At 30.6% G+C, this 26,615-nt stretch overlaps 1 protein-coding gene across 1 annotated transcript; it reads right to left on the reverse strand.

Moving 5' to 3' along the window:
• Positions 1–3,279: 3,279 nt before the first annotated feature.
• On the reverse strand, positions 3,280–26,134 carry LOC126833659 (BCL2/adenovirus E1B 19 kDa protein-interacting protein 3). The gene is made up of 6 exons (XM_050565107.1): positions 25,750–26,134; positions 7,625–7,805; positions 6,662–6,740; positions 5,590–5,669; positions 4,595–4,738; positions 3,280–4,503 (listed from the first exon to the last, which is right to left on the reverse strand). The coding sequence occupies exons 1-6, from the start codon at positions 25,790–25,792 to the stop codon at positions 4,449–4,451; spliced, it is 582 nt and encodes a 193-aa protein (XP_050421064.1). The 5' UTR covers positions 25,793–26,134; the 3' UTR covers positions 3,280–4,448.
• Positions 26,135–26,615: the final 481 nt, after the last annotated feature.

The following is a 26,615-nucleotide window of genomic DNA, read 5'->3' on the forward strand; positions in this document are numbered from 1 at the left end:
AAAACATAAATTTGCAAATGAAATTTCATGTTAAAATATGTTTATACCAAAGTTTGTTCAAGCCCTCATTTGATTTATTTGCATTGTTTTTAAGTAGCACTTAACACCTATTTCCCAAATATAATAATTTATAAAAAAAAAAAAATGCATAGCCTTGAAATTCAACTACAGTATTGTTTTCCGCACATTCCATTTAGGTGGCATACAAGCTGTTGATAAAAATCTATAAAAAAAAAGTAAATATAATAAATACATAAAATAATAGTTTTTTTTGTTGAAAAACATGTAAAACGCATTTTTCTAAATACATCAAGATAACGTTTGCAGTGAAAAACCCTAGAAATTTAATTAAACAAATATATAAATTGACTTTTGAAAAAAAAAAAAATAATCAAAAATGTTTTGTATAAAATTCTTGTTAGACAAATTTTCATCAAACAGCTACTTTCATTGTTAATCCAACGACATAATTTTGTAAAAATTCGACTGTTGAATATTCCAAATTGTGTATTTAACATTTAGGAAAAACATTTTTTACTTTAAAGTTTAAACCTGTGTTGGTAATCATAAAAAAAAACATAATATTATGTCAACTAAATATTATTGTACCTAATTTTTAAGCTCATCTGATGAGGACGGCAATGAGTTCATGTCAGTCAATATGTAAGGCATTTAAGTTAATAATAATAATTAAATACAAATCGTTATCCGAACTAATAAAATACAAAATATAGCAAAACATATAAAGTTTGTTTGTTTTATATTTTTATGAAAATAAAAAATCCATTCGCCTTGTATGTTATAACAACAATAATTATCCCACTTGACCTTCTTACAAGTAAATTATTAAATTATAAGATAATAACATGTTTACCTAGTCGTCGTTTGGACTGCTGTCAGAAGCAAAACGTCAGATCTATGTAAGCCAGAAGTCTGAACCAAATTAAGGACCCGAATAGATATAGAATAAAAAAATCAGTCCTGTGAATTCATTTCATCGAACGTAGGTGATCGATTCGGGTCTTTTAAAAAGATAAGTGCTTACAAAATAATACTTGCCGGCTCCAACAGATTCGGATCTGTTTTGGAAATTGTTTTAAAAAAATATAATTATAATAAACTGTTGATTTTTTCTTGCAATGTCGTGTTTGGATTAGCTTGACGTAAAAATCAATAAATAAAAACAGTTCAATAAAACGAGACATTAACTTGATAATCCTATTAATGATGATTATATTATATTGTAAATATTATCTATAAAGTATATGGTAGCTATATGTTATGTTCAATTAGTTATTACACAAATTCATCAATGGAAAATATTGAGGGTTTACCCAGGCACGGTTTTAACGATTTATTTTTTAAAGATAATATTTGCCGCCATTAAAATATAGTTACATTTTTTATTTAAAATGACTAGCAAATATGTTTTTATTTATTTAATTTCAAAGAGCTTTCGCTTATTTTTATTATAATAATATATTATCATGAAGTACCTATTTAATTTAACTTCAAGGAATGAAACAGGTGTATAACACCATTTCAAAAAATACATTTGATTAATAATGTGTAAGTTTCAATTAAAAAGTTATTTAAACAAGCTACTGGAAGAGTATTAAGTGAAATACAAGTTTTGTTCAGAAGTAGTAAAAACAATACATTTTTTTTGAAAGTTGCGTGAAACCGTTTTTCTAAATAACAATTTAAACTTTTAAATAAGTTTTTACAGACATTTTTATTTTGTAAAAATATAGAAGACACAATTACAATATTTACTCTTGAAAAAATAATACTTAAATGTGAAGTCGAAGCCCTTATTAAAATACCGAAACATCAGTCTTAGTTATACTATTTTCAATCTACATAGGTACTGTTCTTTCTGAACACCTTTTTTCATTTTCTACCAAATAACTTCTTGGCCATATTTTCATTTTACTATTTTAGTACGATAGCTTCACAAACTTAAATCGAATATCTTAATAAACAAGTAAGTTAAAACACTCAACGTCATTCATAACTATTATATAAGTATCTTGCTAAAGCGATTTTTATTAATTCAGTTAGTCTTTTGAAAACTTACCTACTATCCAAAAAACCTTTGATTAAAATTTGTTCATATTATTACATCTTACTTGCTTACAATAGTCAAATGTATACTAAATATTTGCTTATGGACTATTTTACAATATGAAAATAATAAAAAAATCTAGAGCTATAGCTCCATTTAAAAACTTTTATAATTTACACCAAAAAAATGTAATCAATTTCGAAACTACTATTATGATGTCAAAGGTGTGATATGTACTCAGGTTTTACCACTAAGTGAACAATAACCTTAGTGAATCACCTTTGAAGTATTAACAATTAATGATAAGAACCAAGTAGTTCAGAAAACGGTCATTAAGAATTAATAGATATTATAATATAATTTCTAAACCGTAAATGACTTATGTGTACAATAACTAATTTAGTATTTAAATTTTATACATAATTCCTTTTTGAAAATAGTACATCAAAATGTATTTTTATTTTTAGTTCACCAAAAGTAAGTTAAACTGATTAGAATGTAAGAAAAAACTAATTTTAATAAAATTTTCATTGTAAAAATTGAATTTTGTTTGGGTGTTGCTATCCAAAACATAAATTTGAAAAAATATTTTCAAGAAAATTTGTATTTACCCATATTTATGTCCAGCTCAATCATTTTATTAATATAAAAATTACTAAGTTCGTGCTATGAAGTTCTTTCAGTGTACATTGTATATTATAAATGACTTATCTTAAACCAATCTCTTCAAAACTTGTTATTATAAAAAAAACATTGATAAATGTTGCTATTTACATGCCAATTAAATTTTTAGAGTAACTCCAAAACAATGTGTACACTGTTTTTATTATATCGGCTGTATTTTCTTTTTGAAAGTTTTATTTAGTATTTACCCAAGCACAATTAAGGTGAGAGTAGATTTACATTATGGTTCTAAAATATATATATATATTTTTAAATATTGTTGATAAGAATGGAATTGAAACAGATTTGTATGCTTCATTAAATTAATCGTCTGTTCTCAATGGAAATAATGGTAGACGTCCAAGTTTATCATCCATTCTGACTCAATCTAACCCACTATATATTTTTTACATGTATCAAATTGAAAGTTATTGATGATGTGAGAACTATTTTCTATCATCAAACCGTCGAAAAATTTTATTATTAATATTTGACTAAGTAAAATATTATAACGTAATAATAAGACAAATTAAAACATATTATTTCTCATTCATATATTGTGTTCAATTGTAATAGTAATAAAAAAACATTTATAAAATCTGCGATACAAAAGAAGGTCATGCGCAAACACACAGTTATTTTCTTAAAAATCTTAACCATCTAACACAATCTAATATCTTTAAGTCGCTAAATAATTAGACTACTGATAATGTAAATAATAAGAAAATAATTTGCAAACGACAATCTTGTGTGAGGAGTATCGATTTTGACCGATGGCGGTCTAACGGCCGAGGTTTCATAGGTGGCACGATTGATTGACCACCGATCCAGTCGCTTGTACACATAATAATTAAATTTATTCAAATGTAATAAGCCTACAAAATTACAAAAAGTATAAACGAAATAATTATGCTTTCGCGATTAACATACACATTAAACACAATTAGATTTGAAGACAATAAAAAATGTTCAAGTAAAAACAACAAAAATAAAACTTATCACATCGCTATTAAAAAATAGTTTAATATTTATAAAATCAAATTGACTTTTTTTTATTTGTTACAATATTGTAAAATCCGCACTTTCTTTGGTCCCGAATACAAACGATCGTCTAACGGAGACTAGACGACCCTTTTTGTTGTCACATAAATATTTTTATTTCTGCTAAAAGAATGTTTCAAGGAAAATCATTTTTTTTTATTTGCCTACAAATTTAGAATTCACATACAATAGTGGTTACTGTTTTCTAAAGTAACATTTCATTTACCAGCTAACAAATTCTTGCAGATTTTTTTTTTTTTTTACTAATCATCAAAACAAACCAAAGAAATATATAATTGTCGATATAAACCGAAAGGGAAACATGCTACTGTTATTATACATAAATATTATCAAGTTATTATAGTTTATTATTTTAAACAATAAAATAATAATATTAATAATAGTACATATTATTATATTAACTATATAATTATTTATCATGCGTCAAGTTAATATTAATTATATCATTAATAAACATAAAAAAAAAAAATTATCCTATAAAATATAGTATTGATACAAAAAAGGAATTTTTCAGGGATTTTTTTTTTCGAAAATATAATGTGCCACTCCAATATTCAGACTCAAAATACACACACGAGTTAATGACTTGAGAACAGGGTTGAGTCGATTTATTGTGCATTTATTTTGAAGTATACATCGGTACATCGCCGAACGGTTAATCGAGAGTCACTCTGGACATCATGATGCCGCCTCTTTTATACAGCCAAGCACTGGAAATCGAAAATTAATATTATTAATTTTATTGGTTTATTATTATTGGTGTTGTTATTTTGAATGAAAAATATTTTCTGCTGTACACACCCGACGCCAACTCCCAAAATCATCGATATGATGTTGGTCAAAAACAAAGTGTACAAGACTTCCTTTGAAAATAGTCTGTCTTTGCCGACCTTTGCGTTGCGCATGCTGAATGTCTTCTTGTTGGGATGAATGAATTTCCAGTTCCTAAAAAAAATAAATAATAAATCAAATTGTTTTTAAATTTATAAAGTAAAATAATTAATGACTCATCATAAAAATTAGTACAATGATGTTTAAGGAAAATTTAAAACTGATTTTAATGAACTAGATTTATTTATAGCCAAATACAATATAAATTATATTCTCAAAGATTAGATTTTTTCATATCAGCACACTTTTATTACACATATTTAACACTTTTGAGCATACATTTGCCTATATTTATTTCTAGATTTAGCAGCATATTTGTAGGTGTAAAACAATGTTCCAATTAATTATTATCTTTTATCGTGTTTACCAGTATGAGCTATAGAAAATTATACACAATCTGAGAAAAAGTATTAAACGAAAATTCTGGTTATAAAATATTGCCTAAAATAATCGTCTTGTTCTTTTTTTAATTTGAAAACACCACCAAAATAATTGTAATACAATGTTGTCCTGATACATAGAAATACCCTTTTAAATAATTAACCTATTCAAGACGTTATTTAAATTATGTCAAGGCTATTTGATAACTAGCCTAAAATGTTTAGCAGATTTCAAAATGAAGGCATACATTGCATATTTTGAAATTTTAAAATGCATATTTTAATACATTTATGGTCATTAACATCCGACCTTTACTTATCACTGAAAAGAACAACGTCACGCAGTTTGTGGAATGACCACTAGGCTAAGAACATTATCAATTAAACTAATATAATATTCAAATATTGCAACCGTTTATGGCTTTAACAAATAATTATTATTCAAACGTACGACGTACGGAATTCATTTAATCGCTGATTACAAAAAAAAAAATGTTTAGATTAATATTTTATAAGTAAAATTACTTAGGTGGTGCCTGGTCTGGCCGGCTGCTCCAATCCCAAATCCAGTCGGTGCTCTTGTCCAAGTTGTACAATTCTCCTCCCTGTAAACGATTGAAAATTTAAAAATTAATCGTAGTGATAAATTTAGAGCGTTATTTTTTCTATGCATAGTTTAATATTCTGATATATAAAAAAAAAACTTGAACACAGATACAATTTTAAAAATTCCTTAATTTTTTTTTTCTTCAATCTTAATAGCGTGATTTTTTCCTCATAAATAATTTACAATAACATTTTTTAAGACACAATTTAGTATTAGTATATTTAATATCGAATTTTATTGGATCCCATTTAAACGATAAGCTATGCAAATTGCAAACCCATTAAAATAACGATCGCTCATCGACAACTGGTTCCAAATGAATATACAAGTTAAAAAATACTAAACATTAACACAAAAAAAAAATAATAAAAATTGTATTGATCTAAAAAAACTTAAAAATATTAAATAAAATCTCAAATTTAAACAAAATCCGTGTTAGCACAAGACGAGATATTATTTTTTATTTTTTTATCTCGACCCATACCAGTTTAATATATATTGTAAAAAGTAATAAATTATGAAACTGTGAAATTGGATAAATGAAAAACAACTAGTATATTTTATTATTTATCTATATTCGATTGGTACAAAGAAAACGTTCGCATAGTTTAAAGTTATTAGACGGCGATCACGAAAATTAAGTCCATTTTAGCAGTTGTTATTATATTTTAACATCGCAAATTATAAAGCTATTTTAAACACAAGCCAAATCTTAAGTTTCCTATTCTTATAAATACAATCTTTGTTGTGTGCAACAAAGAGTCATTAATCGCCACCTAAAACACACACTAAAGATAACCTATTGGCTTTCGATAAACAGGGCATAAAATGTAATTCTCGATTATATTATTATTATTATAATTTTTATTTTGGTCTAACCAGTTTGTCAGATCATTTTATCGATTCTACAGATAACGTTTTCCGCGTTTTTCTCGTTACGTTAAAACGTAATTAGAATATTATTACAAGCTTAAAAAATAAAACACTAACTTTGTTTGAGTAGTTTATATAAACACTGCCGAGGTCGTCTTCCAGCTCGTTGTTGGGACTATTGGGCGGCGATTTGGGGCTGTAAAAAATAAACATAAACTGTGTTAATTCGAGGACGATTCATAGTGTTGCTCTCCTAACTTTTTTTCCATACACGACACAATAAAACGATTTATACTCCTGAACCTGCCAGATGGAACTCAAAATAAGCAATAAAAATGAGAAAAAAAACTATGTAAATAATGCTTTGTTGAAGCCAAAAAATAGCTGTATTTACCCAAAAATATGGGTATTATTAGGATTATGTAAACTGTTTCATAAGAATTTTGTTTAACTCTAAAATAAACGTTTTTGCCATCTCTAGTAAAGCTTAAACTAAAACTTTAATTGAGATTTTAGCTGAAAATAATTTAACTCTAAGAGTAGTTTTGGTTATAAAGCGATAAACAAGTCTATATTTTAAAAACATCGATTTTAGGGGAACGTTTTAAAAAATATTCATTCATGTATATAGCTTTATTAGCATTCAAATTTTGGCTGAAAAAATTGAACATTACTTTTTATTCCTTCAAGACTATTGTATTCGACTAACTTAAAATTTAACCAAAGATATTAATTTTTTATTATAATAAGTTTTGTTCGATTTTTCTAAAAAAAAAAAACGATTTGGTTATTTAATTTGAATAATAAATGTCAAATCACAACTGACCAGAATTAATATTTATCAACAAAATGTTTTCAATTTTAATATACACTAACATATTTTGTACTACCTTTACGATTTAAGAAAAATTGCTCAACTATTACCCATTTGTTGAACTGTTCTTAAACTATTCGTTTTTAATTATTGATTTTGTACTTTGCCGTCTGGTATACTGAACAGGACACAGACAGGCAATCATTAAATTAGTCTTTAGTTCATTTCTATCTCTAGTAAATAGCCAAAGAACTGTTTGAACCGACCTGCCTTTCCGCGAAGACTCTTTAGACAACACTCTGGACGACGAGTTGCTTTCCCTTTGCGCTTCCTTGAGCAATCTGAGGTACTCATCGCCGGATGATATAAAAGGTACTGGAGTGACACGGCCAGGGCTGTGTAACGACATTGGAGACGACCATCCGCCGGTAACGTCTACCCAAGATTCTGCACAAGACAAACATTTTAAATTAAAATAAAGCTAGATGATTATTTTAATAATATTTTAAAATCATAAAAAATACAGGAACAAAAAGTCGAGGCTGTTCAAAACCCAGAAATATCCCCTAGTTTAACTTAAAAAAATTAAGGTTTTAAAAGATCTGGTTCTGTTGAAAATGGAGACCATTTTAAAAAACAATTATTTTTAACATAACCAACAACAGCATTAATATAACTTAAAAACATATTTTACAATAATCGTGAGCGTACAAATTTTGCTTTAGTATTCTATTTATATCGAAAAATCTCTTCTACTTTTACCCCATGACAAGCAAGTGGTGAAGTTGTGTGACTCACTCTGATTTTCTAACAGTGTATTATACACCCCTCTTCCACTTTCTCCATCACCAGGGAAACAGATCATAATTACGGTAAATTTGTTTGGCTTTACTAGAGTACAAGGGTCCTATTCGTGCATTACCCAATTGGCTGATGTTGAAACGACAACAACATTGGCAAGTTTTACTAACAAAATAAACTGCGAAGACTGACAATAATAAAATAATAATATGAAAAACTGTAAAACTTCACAAGTCAGTAAATAAAAATATACTATTGCGACAGACAAAATAAACGCATTATGCCGTTCAGGACTCGGGTGTAACCCAATAAGGTGTAACGCATCTTACACCGACTCTGTCTTAACAACACATAATCGCAACTACGTCGTGGTCGTGGTCGTGGATTTCACCTTATGAAATACATAATATATAAATATAATATCGGCCTACGGTAGCTACCAAACACACCTGTCCTTGGATTTAGTAAACACACAACAATAACAAATAACATCCTCTGCGCAGTGGGTGAACCTCCCCCACCTTCGACCACAATTCCTTTCATCACCGAAACTGCGGTAAGGATAAAATGTTATTACATTGAACATTTGTTTCCCCTCGAAAACATTCAACAGTTAATCTGAGGAATACAAATCGTCGATTAGTGGCAATACTAGTTTTAGAATTAACTATTTTAAGGCAAGGTGTATGTAAGAGTAATAATTGTTGTTGAAAAATAATACAATAAACAAAATGCACACACAGAACGGTTGAATAATAAAAGTCACCTATGGTAGTCACATATGTCCTAAGGTAGTCACATATGTCGAAACTTAACAACACAACAATATTGGGCTGTGGCTCAATGTAGAACGTGTACTTCCTCCTCCTACGTTGGCCCACGGATATGTCAGGCATTAATAAATGACCAACCTCAAAACCGAACAAAGAGCACAATATAACTGGATATAATAGTGCATCGAAATCAACAACAACTGCAGTGCATTCTACAACGGTCTCCAGGACCCAATATAATCGTTTTGAGGCCTAAGGCGCAATAAGCAATTTAGATTTTGCCCTCTACTTGTTACATCCTCCTACCCTGGCCATTCCATCTATAATTTTTTTTTTACCAGCAAGATATAACCCGAGACCAGCAAAATATAAAGTTATCTCAAGGAAGTGGAATAGCTGTTGTTCTAGGTTTTTGAATAGATTTAATACACAAAAACGGCATAGAAAAATACAGTTTCAATTGATGACATAGAAATGCATCGTTGGTATAAAAAAAAAAACAATTATGTCCAAATCAGCTTTTTTTATTTTAAATTACTGTTTGTAAAAATACATTTGTTTTTTTACACGTATCATAAAATGTATGGGTGGCATATTTATTTATTTATTTTGCCGTAATATAAAGGGTAATAAAGATTAAAAATTGAAATCTACTAGAAAAATTTGTACCAATAAATCTACTAAAATAATAACAGTAATATTTTAAAAAAAACTAATAAAATGCACTCGTGCAAAACGACTTTATTTTTTTATTGTAGGAGTATTCGAATATTTTCAAAAAGTATCTGTATTTACTTTTAGTTCTTTTTCTTTGAGAGTATTTTTTAAATAAAATTCAAAATGTTTTAGTAATAACTGTACTTCAACACTTGAAAAAATGTATTTTTTTACAACGCTACCGTGTCATACTACACGCAAAACCAACAAAACGGATATTCATTAAAAAACCCACTTTTTGTGTGTTAACAAAAACACTGAAGTTCTAACACTAACCACATAATCATATCAAAAGCGTTTTTATAAGCCTTTTTTTTAAGCGGTTGTCATGAATTTTAAATGACTACTCTTAAACGCTGTGACCACTCTAAATCAACTGGATTTGCCAAAGAAACCCTTCAAATATTAAAAAAATGTACAGCATAAACAAACATAAGAGTACCGATGAAAATAAAATCAATACAACATCTCTTGCATCAAGCCAACACTAGTTCATAGCTGTTATAATCAATAAACGTACAAAGAAATAATACTTAGGTATTTATTAGAATTGGATCATAATAATAATAAATGCGAATTATATAATTACATTGTATAATTGGCACGTTTAATGTGCGATAAAAGAACATGAAGCCATACAAATTATCATTGGATTGCCGCTACACATTCATAACGCAATTTATTTTCTTTCTTTTTTTCACAGAGTGTTAAGTGCAGTCTTAGTTTAATCATTAGACGTTACGCAACACGTGTTTAAAAAAAACTGACGATGAACAATGAACTTTTTAGGCCATAGCGATACTACCGTGACGACTGCGGGTAAAGAAAACAGAAGGTCAAAGTTTAAAAAAATCAATATCTTTTCAAAATCGTTTTATATATTTGTTTAATACATTTTTTAAAAAGACATTAGGTTAGAAGAATAAAAGCTGTTCTATCTAGAGGGGACTATTATAACCGATGATTTTTTGGCTAAATGACATTAGGTGACTAATCCAGTGTCGTATTAAGGGTCTTCCAAGGGTAAAATTGAAATTTGTTGCTCGACAAGAATGAAATAACCATGTCCTAAATCTGGATCCAAGGGAAGGAGTGACTATTCCCTCCTCAAATCGTCCACAATGACTTCCTTTATTTACAAACTCTAAAATATTGTATCTATATTGAATAAATCAAAATTGTAAAAAACCCAAACGCTGAACGACAAATGACGACAAAAATGCAAGAAAACTTGTTTGAGTGAATTCAAATCAGTTCTTACAAATCTAGTTATTCGATCATAAGTTGATCGTCCAATAATAACGAAAGTGAATAACTAATTGGCACGTGCTGGGCACCTTTGCTGTTTATTTATAAATCTAGTAATCTATTAGTCCACTTAACTACATTATTTTATAATCAAATTTTTTTGGCTTCGTTTCGGAGTTGAGAAAGTAATACATATATATTGTTATTGTGATTTTTTTCTTTCTTATATTAATCGCAAAACTGATTCCAACTACTCTGGGAAGGCCCCTAAACTTACATTACCGCCTCCCCCCCCCCGGTGTAATTTAAGTTAAGCCAATTCAACTACTTGACGAACTCCGTTTGGAGTTTGCATACATAACAACGATAAAAATCCTTTCACTGGGAAACGGTATGTTCGACTATACTGCGAGTGTAAAACAATAACACAAATACGGGACCCAGCGAAACGTTTAGATTTTCACAGAGGAAGTGTCTAAAGAAATCAGTTGGTTCTTTTGGTCCGATTCCAACATTGCGGATAGAAAGTGAAAACGCCGTTCTCGCTAAATGCGATTCAATCGCCGACCGAAATAAGATTACGACATACAAAAGGATGTATATTATATAAAAAAAAAGGATAAAACAAATATATTACTCGGTCTGTCGCAGACGCGGTTAGCCGTAATAATTGTATTCGATCGACCGTCGGAGTTTTTCATATTTTTTTTTTTTTTGTTCACAGCCAACACACGCGCAAACTCAACAGGTCAGGCCGGTCAAAAATGTTTTTAAAAAAATTCGCACTTGGCACTCGGTTACTTTGTTGGGCGCCTTTGACTCATCAGAGACGACAATGTGGCGCTTACACAGATAACTACTATACTACTGACGGATCGCCGAGCTTTTTCATTCTTTATAAATACCTGCGCGGTCGATTGCACTTGGCAAAACAGACGTGATGATAATTTTCAAAATACGAAAACCCAAAGCTTACAGACGTCACATACTGTGTAAAGGGCGGTTTATGCAACAACGTGTGCGCGTGCAAAGAAAAAAAAGCCATTTCCGATGCCAAGACACCACGTGTGCTTTTTTACGACCGACGATCTTGGCACAGTTCCTATAATATACAGCGGCGGCGAATAGGCGACGACGAAGGTTGTTTATTGTTCCACATCTGTTGCTGACCTTCAGAAAAAGTCACGGAAACTCCCCGGCAAGAGCAGACACGGGGTAGAAGGGAAGAACCGACGAATTGAGGTAAATGTCCCCGCCGCTCACGTGGCAATAAATTTAGGAAGAAAAAATACAAAGACACTGTTTTTGCAGATTAATTATACAGTTTATAATATTAGATTTCTCGGCCAACGATCCAACATTGTAATAAAAAATACATACACAAGAGCAGCTGTCAAAACCAGCTCAAAACGATGAAACGATGTGAGAACAAACCTAATACTCGACATCAAAATAATAACCATTGTGCAATTTTATTTAAGGAATATTTTTTTTTTTACGTTGTTATAACCGGAGAAACAGACACGTTTCTATAACGTTTCCATAATGGTTTTTTTTTTATTATTATTAAGTTATAAATTGAACCATGTCATTGAGCATAATAGGATCGTTCATTAATTAACAAAGCAAAGTACATAATGACCATTTTTTGAAAACTAAAAAAAATTAACTACACTTAATAATATTATATTACAAACTGTAACTACATTTTCACATACAACAAGACTAAAAATTAAAAAAAAAAAACATTATTAACTGGCAACTGCACTACTGTTGCAGTTTATTGTGTATATGTTATTAACCCCTTTCACAGACAAACATAAACCTTATAATAACTTGATAATAAGCAGTATGAATGATACAACTTCTAAAACTAACTAGTTGTATTAGGTGTACTTCTGATTTAAAGTAAGGTATTAAATTATACTAAAACATCTTTTTGGTTTATGATCATAAAAATAACTATTTTTAAACGTTTAGAGATGAGGTTATAATCATTAAACATATAATTGTCGTTAAGCAAATTTATCCAAAAATGATACTTAACACCTATCATAAATAAACGATTCGTATATTATAATAGTACCCGTGTTGACATACATGTTTATTTAATAATACTTGTATAGTAAATGTAAAAAATAATTTTAACTCGATTTGTAACATAGTAAAACAACAATTGTGGACTTTTAATTTAGATAAAACCCAAATGATATAAAGTGTATAGAATTTGTTTGACTAGATCTGATTCCGATTTCTGACCTAAAATTTTCTTTTAGTTAAAAAAAACTAAAAATTCAACATTAAAGCTGATGCTATTGTAACAAAGAATATATAATAAAAGACTATTAGAAATTAATTTTAGAAAATTATTTTAACGTAGAGGACACTACTGAAAATACTTCAAAATGGAGTTTTTCATAACTTGTGAGATTTAAAAGAATAACTAGACGGCTATAACAATCCGAGACCCAATACGGATTTAGATTTCTTTTCATTCTTGTTCCAAAATTGTGATGTATCGTTAATAAAACATGTTGTTTAGGATTATCACTGATGGAGAATTTGTGTTTTAATGTCCTACGTTAAAGAGCTTATTGAACTCGCCTCTGCCAGTACGATTTGACGGTTAGAGTTTTTTTTTACTATACAATTACGCGTAGTAAATTCAAGGCATTGTTCAAGAAGACTGCCGGTACAGGTCATGGGCAAGGCGAGACGAACAAGAAAAAAAAAGTGCTACTTTTTGTATTATTATTGCAACGAGTTGTTATAGAAGATTACAGAGAACACAAGTTTTATATAAAAGAACGAATTTGCCTGCACTGTAAAATTGGGCGGGGATTTCAGAAGAAAAACTACACAGTACGATATATTATATAATAAATTTCTTTACTAAGAAAACCTCTACTAAATTATTGTTTAAAAAAATTTACGAAAACTAATGAGTTAAGTACAAAAAGAGTGCAGTTACCTAGCTGGCATTATTAGGTCTCCTGCGGATATGATGTAATTACAAATATCATACTGTTCTTATTTTCTCCCAAGTCGAGGTGCAATTCACCGCAATAATAATGAATCGGATCGCTATTGTTGCTCGTGTGGTAACGACGACTAAAATTATACATGTTGAAGCTAATTATTAGCTGTTAAATTTTACAAGCGATTTTCAACTAACAGTTTTTCGTGCAATATGGTCATACGCTACATACACACACTATCATAACCCATTTGCTTAAACCAAACTAATAAGTATCAATTCGGATCCAGCACTTAGCGTTATGCATTTTTGTAATAACAAAATTGGCTGGAGTAGCATCTGGCATCACAAGTAGCACTATGGAAAAAGTATAACATGATAAATATAGCAGTATTGCCCATGTTTTATTTCCGGGCATGCGTTCCGTACATTTGAGTATAGCCTACTGCCAGAGGCGGCTTATGTGTTTAAGGGATAATTTTGTTTCCATAGTTTTTATGTGGGTTGTTATAAAAATTATCTTTGATCGTTAGCAGTTTAAAGTTACACCGTTAGATGGTTAGTTTGGTGATATTTTTTTTAGCGTGCCCTGTTTGTAAGCGATCAAAGCCACCGTCTTGCATCTGTCAATAGCTGTATAAAAAATAAAAATGGTATTTATTTTAGAAAACGTTTGAAAACTAAACAAATTGGAAACGAAAAAAAATAATACAAAAAACGTGTTATTTCTTACAGCTGCCAATAACCAGGAATTTCTCTCAAACCTAACTAGAGTTTTTTTAAATATACTGAACCCCTACTAACAAACCTATATTTTTCACTGAATACCAATAAATTGCTGGCATTTTATTTGAATGTTTTATCCTGTAACCAAATGTAATTTTTTTAAATAAGAAACTAATATCAATACAAATGCTCCAAAAAATTACTTTTTGTTTTTACAAAACGTCACGTCTTATAAACGTGTGTCGAAACCCAAATTCTTCAAAAACGTTATATATATATTTTTTTTTTTTTTTAAATAGAACATAAAAACCATACCGAGACCAGTAGAATTTGGGTCTGGGCCAGCAAAAGCCAACGACAATTTTATGGAAGAGTTTATTGAAAAAGTCAATGTCTCCTGTAACACTAACATTATTAAAGCTTAAACTATTTTTCTACTTTGACAATTTCGATCGCACAGTTCTGCTGTTTAACTGTGCAAACTCATTTCACAGGGCTAATATATAAAACATGTTAACTGCAGCTGTTGTTATTGTAAACCGACACACAACTATCGAAGGCGACACGTTAACTTCGGGAATTGTTTACTAATACTGTAAACGTATACAAGTTACACTTTTTTTTACTGCACTGTTTACGACCGCAATAGCAATAATACTGTCACGCCATTTAAATTATAATAATATAATACATATATATATATATATATTTTTTTTTTTATACAACGTCCTTCGATCACGTCCAACGTTCATTTGGTATTCAAAAAACAGACGGGATAAAAGAACCACCAAAGAAATTATTTTCATCGATACCGATTATTTTCATTTCGGCAACATGACATCATGATGAAAATCCAACAAATAACGTTAAAAAATTGGTTTTTTCTTTGCATGTTTTCAAGGTGTTTAAAATACAATTTTTTTCGTCTTATTACAATTTACGGATAGCGATTCACGACAAACGTGTTTTTTTTTGCGAGTAGATTTGTTTTCGATGAGTCAATGATTAATTGCATAACAACAATAATAGTACTGAATAATTTATACAATTTAAATACGATTCAGTAGTTTACCAACAAGTTTTTAACCCGAATCCGCGTCATAGCCGTGACGCGATAACTATATAGTAATATAATATGTAATATGTTGACCGGATCGCACTAGATCATTTCTGCTCAGTCATTGTTTGTACGTTAAGTAATAGTTCTATGGTTAAAAAGACAATTTTTACACCACTAATACTAGTTTACTGTGATTACTGAAGTGCGATTACACAATACAGGGAGTCTTAAGTGATGCCTAGAAGTGGAAGCGGACGACTTAAGACAGATTCTAACTATTTATTGTAATTGATATCTTAAATCGATATTTTTCTCATTTGTAAACTAAGCGACGTTATACTTATGAGGGTTAGAGGCTGGAGGATTTTCGAGAAAAAAAAACAATTTTTAACTACTTTTTAACCAAAACGAAAAAATTCCGCCAACCGCTCTTCGAATTATTCTACACTTTAGATTCAATATTATTCGAATGGTCGTTAACGCTTAAAACCCATTACGAGCAGAGTAACAAAAATATGCTGCGTAGTTAAGTTTAGGTAAAAAAAATTAATAGTAAAAAACGTCATCAAGGTCACCAATGATGTCTGATAAAAAAATTATCAGCCAACAAAAAAATAACTTAAGTGTTAGCATTGAATTAAGGTTCGGCGGAATAGTTTACTTAAAGTTGTGAAGTAGACGAGTTCAAAGTATTTTTTTGTATGATGTGATTTACACGTTATTTTGATATAAAATAATTTTTAAAAAAAAGTAACCAAATATATTACCTACAAGCGAGAATCTAGGAATTATAAAAAGGAGGTGCTAATTAGCGTAAGACTAGTAAAACTTGCTTTCTGGTATATCTGAGGATCAATTTAGTAACTTCTGTTACAAGTAATTAAACAGAAATGCAAAATAAATATTTAGTAATTGTTTTTAATTTACAATTACTAAAAAAAGTCAACAGTTGTTTACTTTTAAGAACAGTTTTTAAGACAATTTAAGTATTTAGTGTAACTAATTTTTTTAAAAAATATATGATTATATTATTGCAAAAAATGTCCAGAACTTGGAAATTTTTTGGCTACTATATTAAATAGGTACTAAATTTCGTAATTATTTGAGCATCTACTTTTATATTATAAAATTTCAACTTTACATATTTGGGTTTACCGTCCTTTTATTGGCCTTAACCTGTTGGCTATACTATCACCATAAACGAACGAGAGGCCGTCTTGTCGACAACAACGCGAAGAAGCGAGAAGTCACAGCTGCAATGCTTTTAGAAAATAATATATAATAAGCTATACTAATATACTTACACGGTATAATAACCTACACTCGTTACAAATGGAACAGGTTTTTTTTATAATAAATTTATTTTTTTTTTAACAATAAAATTGTTATATGGCGCCTTGTGCGAATTGCTTTTAACTATATAATTTTTTGCCAACTCCGGTCTACTCGCATAATTTGTTAGGACAGTCGGAAAATTTATGCAACACCGCAATAGCACGCCTGACAAATCTCAATCGACACATCCGAGAATTTTAAGTTAATAACAACCAAATGAAATCTTCAATAGTGGCCAACGAAAATAACTAAAAAACTCACCGAATATTAGTCATTAGATATAACATTATAGTGGTGTAGCCTTAAGGCACATGGCCGCCGCGTTTTTGTGTGGCAAGTATCTTCCCCGTGTTAGTTTTTATATCAGTGTCCGGGGCCTGTTTGTACTATCAGCATATAATCCGAAATCGCTTTACTTTTGTTGACAATAACCATAATCACCATAATTACATTGCCATTTGCTCACATTAGATTCGATCATTCGACCGACCTTTATCATCAAGTCAAAGTCATGTTGACAAAATTATAAAACATGACAAATAGACATTTAGACGGCGTTCACTTTTTTTTTAATTTTATATTATCTTTCAAGAAAATAAAAAACGCTGTCGCAGTGCGATAATAATAATAATTGACCATTCGTCATCGGATAACCGATGATTAAACATTGCCCGATTCCAATGTCCAGCCATGGCTAACGACAGATCATAAAATATTGGCGAATATATTATTTTAACCTGAAAAGTAATCTGACCTTACACGGACGACATACTTGCTGTGCGGATTAATTGACGGCCAAAAAGGTAGTGTATTTTGGTCAGCGTTTATTTGACAATCATTAGACCTTACACTAAGTAGGTATACAGTACATTATTACTATGTACAAAGTGCGTTTGGAGATAATATGAAACCGTGGGCCGAAGCAGCAGTTGCAGCGGGGGTGGGTAATGCTTTCACCGACAGCAACAGCGTCATCGCGTACAAAACTCCACCGCATCCCACCTTTCCCTCCAGTCCTTGCTGTGTATCCACGGTAGGTTCTGTCCATTGCCAACGCATTACAGGCTATGAGAGGAGGGCCTACGTGACCGACTGCACGAGATGAGCAGCCAGCCGGATAAATATCGAACAAAGGGGAAACGGCGACATTCGGCAACAACGCCATTCCCTTTGGCTCAGGTAATATTGCCAAGACGTAGGTACTATAATATTACCATTTCGTTTGAGATATCGAATAGATATATGATATAGTTGATACAGTCTAATAATTGAACACACCGGTTTGGGTTGTTTTTAGCTAAGCCTACTGATATAATAATAAAAGAATAAACCTACCCGGAATTTTCAAGTTAATATTTCGCGTGAAATAGGGGTTGAGTCAACATTTCGTGGAAAATGAGATAAATACACCAAAAAATTTAAAAAAAAAACATAAATTGAACTTTATAGTTCAAGTCAGTGACGTTTTTGAAATTCGGTATACAAATAAAGCAGTGTTTGTTGAGCTGTCGCTATTTTTCTCATTTTAGTGTATTTTGTGAGAGCGTGACTTAAATCTTTTTGAACCATTATTTTAGTGATAATAAAAAGCGTATGTGTATTAAATAACTTTTTATTTTGTTACAATATTTCCAGATTGTTTATAATATTGTTATTAATGTGACATTATTATAAAAATTAAAAAGTATTAAATGTAATAAAATAATGAAATAATATTATTATTAAAATTACTTTACCCTTTTATTGAAAAACAGAAAGGTAACATTCAACCCAATAAAAGATTTGTCATCAAATGAACTATTCTTATTTTGTATACTTCTATTCATTTAATAGTAATTCATTTAACTAATTTATGATACAATTTTTGACTAATATGTGAAACACTAACAAAACTTATGTCAAAACTAAACATAAAAAACTAGCAACTTGCAATACAAAAAAAATTGTACTTCAAAGTACTAATCAAGTCTAACCTATTCTCGAGTACATTGGAAGATTTATAATAAAATATCTACGTAGAAAATCAGGTAGACAATGTTTTTCTTTTTTAGGCCCGACCCGCTCGTAGGAGAAACCGGTTTCACCGAGACCAGGACAACAATAATGAAAAATGCTTTGAAATATTTTATGTAATCAGCCATACCTACACTAACACAAATCCATAGCCACAATAAAAACGTTTATCAACTGTATCGGCTAAAAAAAGAATGCAAGTAGATTTGTCGCCAGTTTCATTTTCTTTTAAAACCCCAAAAGAAGCATTCCTACCGTTCCACAAGACGGCAATGATAAGGGTGGATAAACTTCACAAATAATAAATATGTGGGTCGAATAATAATTTAAAATGTGTATTTTGTTTACCTCGAGCTAGCTGTTTACGATGCCATTTCCGTAGAAACCGGTTATACGGGACACGGCGGGGTATCTAGTCATTTGTTTACATGTTAAAGGGCAAGAACCTACTGCGCAAACATTAAAAAAAAATATAATTATATATAATATGGTAGATTGGATCTATTAATAGCCTAGCATTTTATCATTAATCAAAACGTCTAGCCGCTGACCACTGTGGAGTCGTCGTAGAAAAATTACTCACGAGTCAAGGACTAGATAATACATTATGAGCAAGGGCTAAGGTTGTTGGTAATTGCTATAATTTAAATCCTCAACTTGGGGTAAGGGTAAAATTAAAAATACTAAAACCAACAAAAAAAATCAAAATTAAAATGGTTGGTCATAGAAAATTCTAACAGTGACTTATAGTTGAAAACGTTCACTTATTTTCTTCAAAATCAAGCAATTATTAAAACCATAAAAATTTGCAAAAGAATTGTGGATGTGTAACCATGGCAGTTGGTTACAAAGCATAATAGGACAAGAAATCTATTGTTCTTCAGGCTGTACTATTTAAACTGTCAATATACAATCAATAAAAACGTTTAGCCAGTAACAGAATATTTGAATATTCAAATTTAATAATACGTCCAGAACACAGTAATGATATTAATAAATCTGTGATAAACATATAATTTAAACGCCAGTAGATTGTGTTATTAAATAATAAATGATAACGGCGAGTTAACTAATTACTCACCCGACGAAACTATCTCGCCTTGTTTTTTTTTTTACATACGACATACACAACGATTTTGTGTGACTAGTTTTAAATTCATTATAATATTGCCTTTATCAACAGGACGGGGGAATGGCTGGCTTATCCATTACAATATAGTTCTGATAAAACAAACAACCGCATCAATTAAAAGTAGAACAAAATGCCACGCGGCGATGCACACAAATGTAAAATAAATAAATGTTACTTTCCACAGTTGGGCTTGTTGTGGAATAACTTTATTGGTCACAGTAAATACACCCACACAAAAATCGATTACACCGAAATAACCTAATTTATTCAAACAGAAAACATATATTCGTCCAGATTTCAGAATCATATTTTTTACATGGACAACTAAAAACGATCTAACAAAATAATAATTTTGTATACTATTATACAGCGAGCAAAACAATAATACTACGTATACCGTTTTATCACATGTGTTCTGTACATAAAAAATAAGTAACTTGTAATTGAATAACAACTAGGCATTAAACAATAATTCACATCGAAAACACGTCATGCTGTTATCGCGAACTTCCTCCGAAGAAACCAAGTAATTTAATTTATGTAATCAAAACGTATGGCTGATACATAAAATATAATTGGTATATTTTTTATAATTATTTTAACACATCTGGTAAGTTATTCTTTATAACAAAAAAAAACGTTTCGTCGATGCAGATTATGTTCTGGTACGTTTTTCGCATAAATCTAATACTAACTAGGTAAATATGGAAAATTATGTTAATTATCATAATACACGTTTACGGTTCATGACTCATGAGTATAAACACGGTCGCAAACGATTACATTCGCCGCATAAATCAGATGTATATATTACCAGCAAAGAGTACTTCTCGTTTATCTATAAGACACTCGGGTTATTTCCACTTGTAAAAAAAAAATGTGTTTAGGTCGGCGTGAAAATCTATCAACACAGCGACTAATGTTTATAAAATCTTCTGTTGGGCTGTTTACGTTTGTGAAACCAATATGAAATAACATTACTGTTCAAGTAATAAAAATGGATAGTAATAATGCAATTTTAATTATGAGCGTGACGACAACGAAGAAGATATATATAATATATATTATTATTATTATGTACATCGGATATGTAACACTAGCTATGATAGGTCAAATAGATAATATTCAGGATGATTCTTGGCTTCCATAATATACCAACAATCTTTTTATTATGTCAAATTCAACTTTAAATTTTAGTTTTTTTTCCACATAATATTCGATTATTTTATTATATATTATATAACCATAAGTTGCTAAGTTTTTTCTAAGGTATTATTTGAATACAAAATATTATTGAAATTAATTGAGACAACTATGAAGTTCTAAACTGAAGGCATCTAGATGAAAATAAAATAAATTTAATATGCCTGCAAAATGTTTATGATTTACTCAGAATTTAGTGTAAAAAAAAATTAGCAACCGATACAAAAACTGAAATACGGTGAACACTGCATGCTCAAACGTTCATGGCGAATATTTTCGTCGAAAAACTATCTTCTTGATAACAATTAATAATTAAACAATTTTATAAACGGCGATGAAAATTTACAAACATTTTCTATTCAGTGGTTTCATAATAAATTTAATTCTATGATTTATCATCTTTTTTTTTTTTTAAGTACTACAACAGCAATACAATAATACAATGTAAGATTATTAAGTGTAGAAAACAACAACAACAAATAAAAATGTTATTTACGTCTAGTATAGTGTTATTAATATTATGACGGCATGTGTACTGTCTGGGTTGTTTGGAAAATAAAAATATTAAAGTGTGTTCAATCATTTAAAATAATAATGTACTAATATATCCTCTAAAAAATACACTGTTAAAGAAACAATTATGGCAAGTTTACGACGTGTAAAAGACAAATGGTCTTGTTTTCACCAGTTTAGCTTAAAAATTAAGTACAATTTAACAATACTAAAATAATAGGTTAAACTTTACTTAAATGTTTTGCCACACTGGTGAAAACGGTCATAATTAGCGCACAATGTATTCTTTCCTACGTTTTTTGGCATGTAATAAATGTTTTTTGTACTAATATATACTGGCGTACTATATATATATATATATATATAACTATATTATAATGGGAATAATAATTCTAAACGATGTTTTTACCTAGAAAAATACATGTGTTTTATTTTATATTATAACTTAAAGGTATATAAATAAGAATTGTCCAACACAATATTTTAGTTTTTTTGTCGTTACTTGTAATGGTAATAATTGGTATGATAGCTTTATAATTTTAATATCAATCTAATAAAGAAACAACGTTGTATTCGACATTTGAATATTTTTAATCTGTATGATTTATGTATAAGCCTAAAAATGTGTTTTATATTAAAAAATGTCCTAATGACATATTTCCCCCCTCATTATTGTACAAATATACGCAAATCACCAAATCAAAATTTTAACCCAGCTAAGGCCCTGAACACTGATAAAAATTGAAAACGGACAAGATCTCTGCCACACAAAAACGCGGCGGCCATCTTAAGGCTACACCACTATAATTTTATAATATCTATACATTTGTTGTGTATAGACATAACATATAATACTAAACAGTCCGTCACTTTATTGATTACATTGAAAGAGACCCTTATGCTTTCGTCATCTATTCTGTGCCCAAACCATAGCATAAAATATTATTACGGTCAATTTCCAAGGCAAAGATTTGTGTTTTTATCGTACGTGGACGAAAGCAAGTAAGCAAATTGAAACGATGAAAGTGGAGATCATGTACAGCAGACTTACAATACGAGAAGTTTTGCGGGGGGGGGGAGTAACCCCGTGGGGGGTAATCGTTTGACCTAGCCTGCCTCGAGCGTGGCAACACCGGAAAGTACAGTCTTAACGTGACCTTGAGACCAAGCGCGTGCAAAAACAAAAACTAAATTACACTACACAATGCATAACAAAAAAAAACCGCTACTCCTGCCCAATGCACGTGCGTCCGGTTAATTAACTGCGGGGCACCACCGAATGAATATAATATTAAACACCTATTATTTTATTGTACGAAATTCGAGCCGGAAAGAGGATGATCAAATCAATTTTAAACTTTTTTCGAAGGTAAAGCTCGGATTAGAAAGTTCACATTTACATAGAACACGCGCCGAAAGTCTTGGGCGACAAAACAAATTTAAAACGCCAATCATTACACGCTCCAGCGATAATTAGTGTTTATGTAAACAAACGTCAGATTGTTTAGTCGCAACAATCTGCGACTAAAATAAAATACACGAGCATAATATTATTACTCTATCATGTCATACTACAATATAAAGCGATATTAATTATTATAATGTCATCATAGCAGATTGTCAACAATGAGCTTTTTAAGTACTGTTCAATACACACAACAGTCGTCGTGAGATATATATGGTAATCGATAACTGTACGGATTACCTACTCGACACAATGATCGATAAAATGTTTAATTATTATAATTAGTCATTTCTAATAGACTAGTTATTACTCCACTATATTATATACACGTGTATATACTAACGGCGTTTACCTTATCCATACGACTGCGTTTGAGATAGAATGTTTACAACTATTATGAAAGGTACACTTTTCTCTAAATGAACAATAGATTATAAGATATTCGTGTCTTTAAAATTCAAAACACTAAGATTAATTATTTACTTTACTTTACACCATAAATCTAACTCAGAATTTTACCTTTTGTTCAAAATTATTTACTTAGATTGATGGTTAAACGGCAAAATGATCTAAGCTAAACATTGGGTAAAAAGACATGGCATTTATTGGATGGAGAAAAATTTGCTTCATTCAATGTCACATACATACAGCCGAGACCATTATTTAACAATTTTAATTTTAAGTTTACTGTGAAAACAATATTTTTTTTTCTGCTCAAAATATAAGGCCTAAACGACAATAATAGATTTCTTATAGACCCTTGTAGTTGTTTATTTTTAACAGATCATAATAAAGGAGGGTTAGCAATACGAATAGTATTTATCAAAACAACGGTTAAACCACAAATCAAACACATATTTTTTTTAATAATACCCAATAATAATGTCATGAAAAAACGTGTTTATAAAAAATTCTTAATGATGTAAAATTTTGTTTAAAAATATGCCAGACATAACATATAAAATTTGAACACTTATTTCAAAATTATTTAGGGACACTGCCACAGAAGTTATAAAAATCGATCTATTTTTATTGGCAAATGTGTGCATCGACTACAGTTATGGAAAACACCTTTTTTAAAACTTTACTTAGAGTAAAACAATAGTTGTATTTAAAGGTATACACTATACCTACACTTAATTAAACAAACTTATATGATTTAATACAAATATACCTAAACTACATAAATAATTATAAATGTAAATTTTGAAGTCTGTAACCATTTTCTACGTGTTTAGAGTTCCCAAGTTCTTTATTCCTAAGTATTACACATTAGTTATAAGAATGCTTATTATCATTAAATATTTTTTTCTAGTATGAATATTACTATGAATGTTTGACCGATCAAATAATATAAAAGAATAAATATATTTTAGCGTCTTGATCAGTTTTAAAACCTTCTTGGAATATATATGAAGAGAAAGGATATTTCATCAGACCATATGTTCCGAATTCAGTATTTCTAAAATTTTTATTTATTTATACTATTTCGTGGTTTTTTTTTTAAACATTTACTCAATAAATTATTAAGATCTAAAAAATACAAAGGGGGGCAACAACCTTAATACCTACTTGGATGTTATCAGTGCGTTTTTAAACATCTGATTAACTGCAAACTATTTTTAATAAGAATTACAGAGAAAAAACATAAATTATACACAATTATTATAAAAATGATAAAAAAAAAATGACATTTAAAAAAAAAGAAGTGTTTAGATTACATTTAAATCACTGGAAAATACTAAATTTTGATCCCAGAGCAGAAATTTAACAAAATTTGAAAAAACAACAGTTTTAAAAAAAAATACTCTGTAGCTAAATTTTTGATAAATAAACAACCACAAATTTGAGGGGGGGAAACCGGGCCTTTTTTTTTATTTTGAAGCCCGACAAATATTTATTATAACTCCCGAAAATATAAATTTTATAGGATTTGTGTGTAGTTCAAAAGAACTTTTTAATAAAAACACCAAACTTTTGAGGTGATGTTTTACCAGTCATCAAATATTCTACCAGGTAAATGATAATAAGGACAATTCATTGGAAACGACTAGAGTATAACGACTGCAGAGTTTGACCAAAGAGTAATGAAAATTAATGGAATTTAAACGTGAAACGTGGCGTAAAAAAACACCAACGTTTTGATCAATAATTGCGAAGACTGCCTAAGAGTTGGGGAATAACACAAACACAAAAATTACTATAAAAAACAGCAGTTTCGGTATTGCCCGGCGTAACAGGTACGGATCGGGTTTTCCGGGCTTTAAGTCGATACGCAACGTCACGGGGAAACAGCTGTGCTGTACCGGGGGCGGAGGGGCAATGAAAGTAGGAGTCGAGGAGGGCGAACAAAAGTGAATTTTATCAGAATGCATCATCGATTTGGGTGTTGTAAATAAAATAATAATAGCATTTTTCCGAGACTTACCGCCCAGCGATTCCTCTGGGAGAGATTTCGGTGTGGTGGTCATGATTTTAGCGCGTAAAACGTCCGACGGCGTCACGAAAACTGCTACGCTTGCGGGGCCAGAAAAAACCAAACGGCTGAGAAGCTACCACCGACTGTGTACTGCAACGTGCGTAGCTGTAGTCGAGTGTACAGCACACGGACAATAAAGAGAAAAAAATTAAAATTAAATTATAACCGCAAACTGATAAAGAAGAACAAGCTCCTATGTGCGTACAATATTAACACTGTAGGTAGGTACAAAACGGCTTTTTATCGATTACCGCGGCTATACCAGTGGTGGTTATGCGTGGTACGTACCCGTCGACCGGAGCTCGGCGTACGAATGATCGTCCGTGGCGCGACGCACAAAGAGAGACGCGTCGTCCGTTGTGTTTTTGTTGTGATTGTACGCGGACGCGGGCTGGAGGTGCTGGAGGGGTACTTCACGCGTTCGCCGAGTCAACAAACTTGATGACGTCACGCGTGTATACCGCCGCCGCCGCCATCGGTACCGAACGGCGGCGACGACGCACGACGGCGGCCGAACGGCGCGTTGGGCATTTTGGCGGCGCGCGCGCGACCTCAGGCACGTATGCCGACCGCCAACAATGAAAACAATAATAAACCGAATGTAGGTATGCGGTATACCTAGGTACTTGCACTATTGGAAACGGAACCCACCAACACCGTTTCGTCTACCTTAAGCTCTCTGTAGATTTGAAAATATACTCCAAATCGGAAACGATTTCCGGGAAAGGGGCCCAAGCCCCTTGATAATTTACAGATAGCGTTTATTATACAAACCTACGTCCCGTTAATATATTTTATCATTATAAAAAACTAAT

Source organism: Adelges cooleyi, unplaced genomic scaffold (genome assembly GCF_023614345.1).
Source record: "Adelges cooleyi isolate 19-005CV unplaced genomic scaffold, UGA_ACOO_1.1 ACOO_flye_CR_arks_rails_tigmint_CR_PRNA_2, whole genome shotgun sequence".
NCBI lineage: Eukaryota > Metazoa > Arthropoda > Insecta > Hemiptera > Adelgidae > Adelges > Adelges cooleyi.

Coding starts and splice junctions, on each gene's coding strand:
- LOC126833659 (XM_050565107.1), bottom strand. CDS start 25,792: ATGACCACCACACCGAAATCTCTCCCAGAGGAATCGCTGGGCG. Junction 7,806..25,749: donor CCCAGAGGAATCGCTGGGCG/GTAAGTCTCGGA, acceptor TGTCTTGTGCAG/AATCTTGGGTAGACGTTACC. Junction 5,670..6,661: donor ATATAAACTACTCAAACAAA/GTTAGTGTTTTA, acceptor AATCGTTTACAG/GGAGGAGAATTGTACAACTT.